The 4,331-nt window shown below is 39.5% G+C and overlaps 1 protein-coding gene across 1 annotated transcript; it reads left to right on the forward strand.

Annotated features, from left to right (window-relative positions):
* Positions 1 to 2,275: 2,275 nt before the first annotated feature.
* LOC119281448 (putative ripening-related protein 7) lies at positions 2,276 to 2,704 on the forward strand. Its single transcript, XM_037561963.1, has one exon. The coding sequence runs from the start codon at positions 2,276 to 2,278 to the stop codon at positions 2,702 to 2,704; it is 429 nt and encodes a 142-aa protein (XP_037417860.1).
* Positions 2,705 to 4,331: the final 1,627 nt, after the last annotated feature.

The following is a 4,331-nucleotide window of genomic DNA, read 5'->3' on the forward strand; positions in this document are numbered from 1 at the left end:
TTGTAATTTCATACAAATCATATCTATTTCACAAACTATTATACATTTCTAAAAAAATCAGTTTCGAAAGTGGACATTTCAGTTTTTTTTTTAACTTTCAGAACCTATAGTTCACTTTTCACAGCTTGTTTCACAAAAATCACATCTATTTAATTGCACATTTTTAAAATGACATATTTCACACATCTGAAATAAACTAGTACACATTTCCAAATAATTAGATTCACAAGTTGACATTTTAGTTTCATATTGATTTTCACTTTTAGAACCTACATTTCACTTTTCAATGGCTTGTTTTACAAAAAAATGACATCTATTTCAATTGCATTTTTTTTGAAATAACATATTTCAGTCTTTCGAAACTTGTAGCTAGCTTATTTCACAAAAGTCACATATATATCAATTGCACATTGTTTATATAACATATTCCACTCTTCTGAAATACACTATTGCACATGTCCGAAATAATCAGTTTCACAAGTTGAAATTTCAGTTTCATATTGTTTTCACTTTCAGAACCTACATTTCACTTTTCACATGCTTGTTTTACAAAAATCAAATCTATTTTATTTGCACATTTTTAAATAACATATTTCAATCTAATGAAATAAACTGTTATACATTTTCAAATAATTAGTTTCACAAGTTTTCATTTCAGTTCCATATTTGGGTTAATATATGTTTCTAGTGAAATAGGTTGTTTCACATACTTCTATTGAAAAATGTTTATTTCACATTTTTCATGTGAAGCAGATTTGTTCGACATAGGGAATGTGAAATGTTGAAATTTAAATGTGTTTGAAATGTATCCAAGATTGGTCTAGTTCTGAAGGTCTTGGCGCCAGCAGTTTGAATATATAAATTATTTCAAAACAAACTTATGTTGGTAGTTAGACTCACTTCAGGGATTGTGACCGGTGATAAATGTGCTCAAGGGTCATGCCATCGGAATTCAAGGTTGGTACATATGCCATAGGTAACAGCTGGCTGCTACTAGCACGCATGGTGATCTGATGTTTCGATTTTCACTATAAATTTTGCTGAATTAACAAGGAATTCGATTGTTCATATTACACATGTTTCATGATAAAAAAATCTTCCGGACATTGGATACATGGTGTTGTAATTCACCTGTATTTACAGTGCACTCTATAACACACTTCTAACTACCAACATTAGTGTATATGTGAATAGTTCAAACTTCCAACACGTGTGCACACATACAGTGATTGTTATTGAAAAGTGTAGCAGGTAAAAACAAGTATCTTCAATTTTCAACATGGACAATATTTTAGAAGAAAATCATTACTTATGTTGAGCAACATGTTGTGTGGTAATAGTGGGAGAGTCACAGAGTAAATAATTTCTTGTGTTGTGTGCTAATTGGTAATAGTGTTCTAGTAATTCTCAAAAATTCAATCGACGCCCAAAAATCATGAAAATTCATATGGAGTCATGACATGACCCCCAGAGGTTGTGGTAAAATATATGATAATGTTTTGTGGAAGTTTTCATGCAGATTGCTTACGCACAGGACCATTTCTGAGAAAGAAATTAGGTTTCTAGAGGGAACATGTCAAGTTTGCATGTGAATCGAATGCTACTTTGTTGGTTGACCTTGAAATTTTTTCCACACTCAATGTGGCATGTGGGGCTTTACATTCGTCCGAGAGTGTTCGATTTGTACACGAAGTGCATCAAGTTTTTGTCGTAATGCTCTCAAATTTTTACCATTCTACATGGATCATATGAAAACACCAAACCAATTTTCATCAATTTCGGAGCTCGTTTGAGTGGTATGTTGAACGAAATTGCATTCTGATCTTTTTAGTGGCCGGTATATTAGTTAATGTTTAGAAAATAATAAACCAACTAAAAAAGTGCACAAATTTGACAGTGAGGCTTCTAAGGGTCTGTGTTAATCATAGAAAAAGTTCTAAGTTGAATTGACTCATAAAAATTAAATTCAGTGTGGCATGGGCGGTTTTCGCTCGGAACCCTTGCACTTCGATTTTGTGATTTACTCATGGATCTATTTGTACGTAACAGCCTTCGTAAGAAAAGAATTGGTGACATCAGGAGTGAGGCGCTGCTTTGTCTGCACGCCTTTGACGGGATTCTTAGACGAGACACACGAGGACGGCATGCACCTCGTGTTGTTGTCCCTCGCTTTGTCTGCAGGCTGCAGCACGAGCGCATATAATGCAGAAAATCTCCAACCAACAGCCTTGAGAAAGCAAGAAAAGCGCACAGGGCAGGCACCTACACATTTATCATGGCAAGCACTACCAATGCCGTGGTGATTTTCTGCATTGTCCTAGTTTTTCTGCAGGTGTCGTGTGCCGTTTCCAGGCACCCCACGGAAGGTAAGTTCGAGCTTCGACAGAACGTCCCGGCGGTGATGACGGTGAACGGCTTCCAGGAAGGAGAGGGGGGCGGTGGGCCGGCGTCTTGCGACGGCCAGTACCACAGCGACGATGAGTTCGTGGTGTCGCTGTCCTCGGAGTGGTACGCGGGCGGGGCCCGGTGCGGAAGGGGAATCCGCATCCTCGACACTTCCAATATCGGCATAGACGCCAAGGTAGTTGATGAGTGCGCCGGCTGCGACAACGAGGTGGGCGCCTCGTCCCATATCTGGAACAACTTCCATCTTGACACCAGCCTCGGCCAGGTGGACATCAGATGGTCGGACCTGGACTCCTAAATCAAACATATGCATGCATGGTGTCGGTCGATCGTTCAGCTCCGGCTGGTGATGATGAGTTCGTTGTTCACGGTGGATCGAGTTATTTGCTTTCAAGTTTTAGTTTGAAGTCTGTAACTGGGATATGTATGAATCCCTTAATGTGTCAGCGTTGTTTACTATTTGCCCGACCGTCTAAGAAGCAGAAGTAGCTTGTTTGCATGGTGTATGTGGGTAATCTACTTATTTGTAGTAACCATTAAGCACTGTAAGTTTGTAAGTGTGTAATAACTCAGATTAACGTGATCTCAGCTCGTTGTCCCCTTTGAGCACTGCATACATTGGGCATCTCGTGCCTTAAAATGCATGCAAACGTCCTGGCCGACGTGTTCAGATTTTGTTGCCATCCAATGTGATGGCAAAACATTCGCAGACACGTTTGGCTTTCAAATTCCCGCAGACCTGATGCAAAGCCGGGGAAGGTTTGCGAGAAGGGGCGACGGACAAGATGACACAGAAGCTCGAAGGCTTCTTGGACAATAAAGAGCAGGAATGTGTCGATCGCCATGGAATCAAGGAGGAAAAGAAGGCGGAGAGCCTTGACACCTTCATGGCGGCGACAGAGAAAAAGATCAACCTTAAAAATAAAAAGACAAAGCTCAAAAAAAGAAGACCAAACTCGAAGAGAGGAGGTTTGAGCTCGCGGCTGCTTTAGAGGAAACCAAAATGTTGACCACCAAGATGGACGAGCTGGATCCCGATGTGCCAAAGGTCATGTAAGCGGTCCTTGCAAAGATGTTGAAGCGTTTGCCGACACAGGTAGCAGAGGCAGAGGCCACGGAGGAGCCGGCGATAGGATGATGAGGGGGGAGGCATGGACAACTTGTCTGGGTTGGCACAATTTACATGGACCTGAACTTCTATGATTGGGCGCATGTAAGATCTAATGAACATCCGTTGTGTTTTGGTTGTAAAGATTGCATATGGATGCACTTTTATTTGCTCATAAAATTTCTATGACCAATATTTGCATTTTTTTTCTTCCAAATTTGCAGTCATTTTTAATTTCAGGAACATTTTTTATAACTTGTGAATATTATCTAAAATTCATTTTTTAAAATACTTGGCCATTTTGAACACTTTTGTATAAGTTAAATGAACATAGGCAAATTTAATGGAAACTACACGATCAAATGATCTCAGGGGGTGGACCCCTTCCTCGCCTAGTTCCAATTATAAACCTCCACGGTTGCACGTTCCCACCTCGTAACCCCACTTGGCCCGTAATCTCTCGTATCTGTAGAAAAACTCACATCACAGACACGGCAGAGTAGAAAGCTAAAAAGGTTGTTTTGCACCCCCCCCCCACCCCGTACCAGTGTACCACCTATCTAGATCATTCAGTTTGCGTCAAGATTCGTGCTATCCACAAGTGTCACAGGCGCGAAAAAGCATAAAGCTAAAACAACTCCTCAGCTAAAACTTTGTAGATCAACTACACACAAGTGTTACTCATTGAATAAAATATTTTTGATTTTTTGATGAAACATAAATTTCTCAAATTTCAAATTCCGAATGAACTGTATCATTTTTAAAATTTATGTTGTGTTAAAGATACTACAGGCAAATTAGACAAGAAAGAATGAAA

The sequence above is a fragment of the Triticum dicoccoides genome, chromosome 3B, assembly GCF_002162155.2.
Source record: "Triticum dicoccoides isolate Atlit2015 ecotype Zavitan chromosome 3B, WEW_v2.0, whole genome shotgun sequence".
NCBI lineage: Eukaryota > Viridiplantae > Streptophyta > Magnoliopsida > Poales > Poaceae > Triticum > Triticum dicoccoides.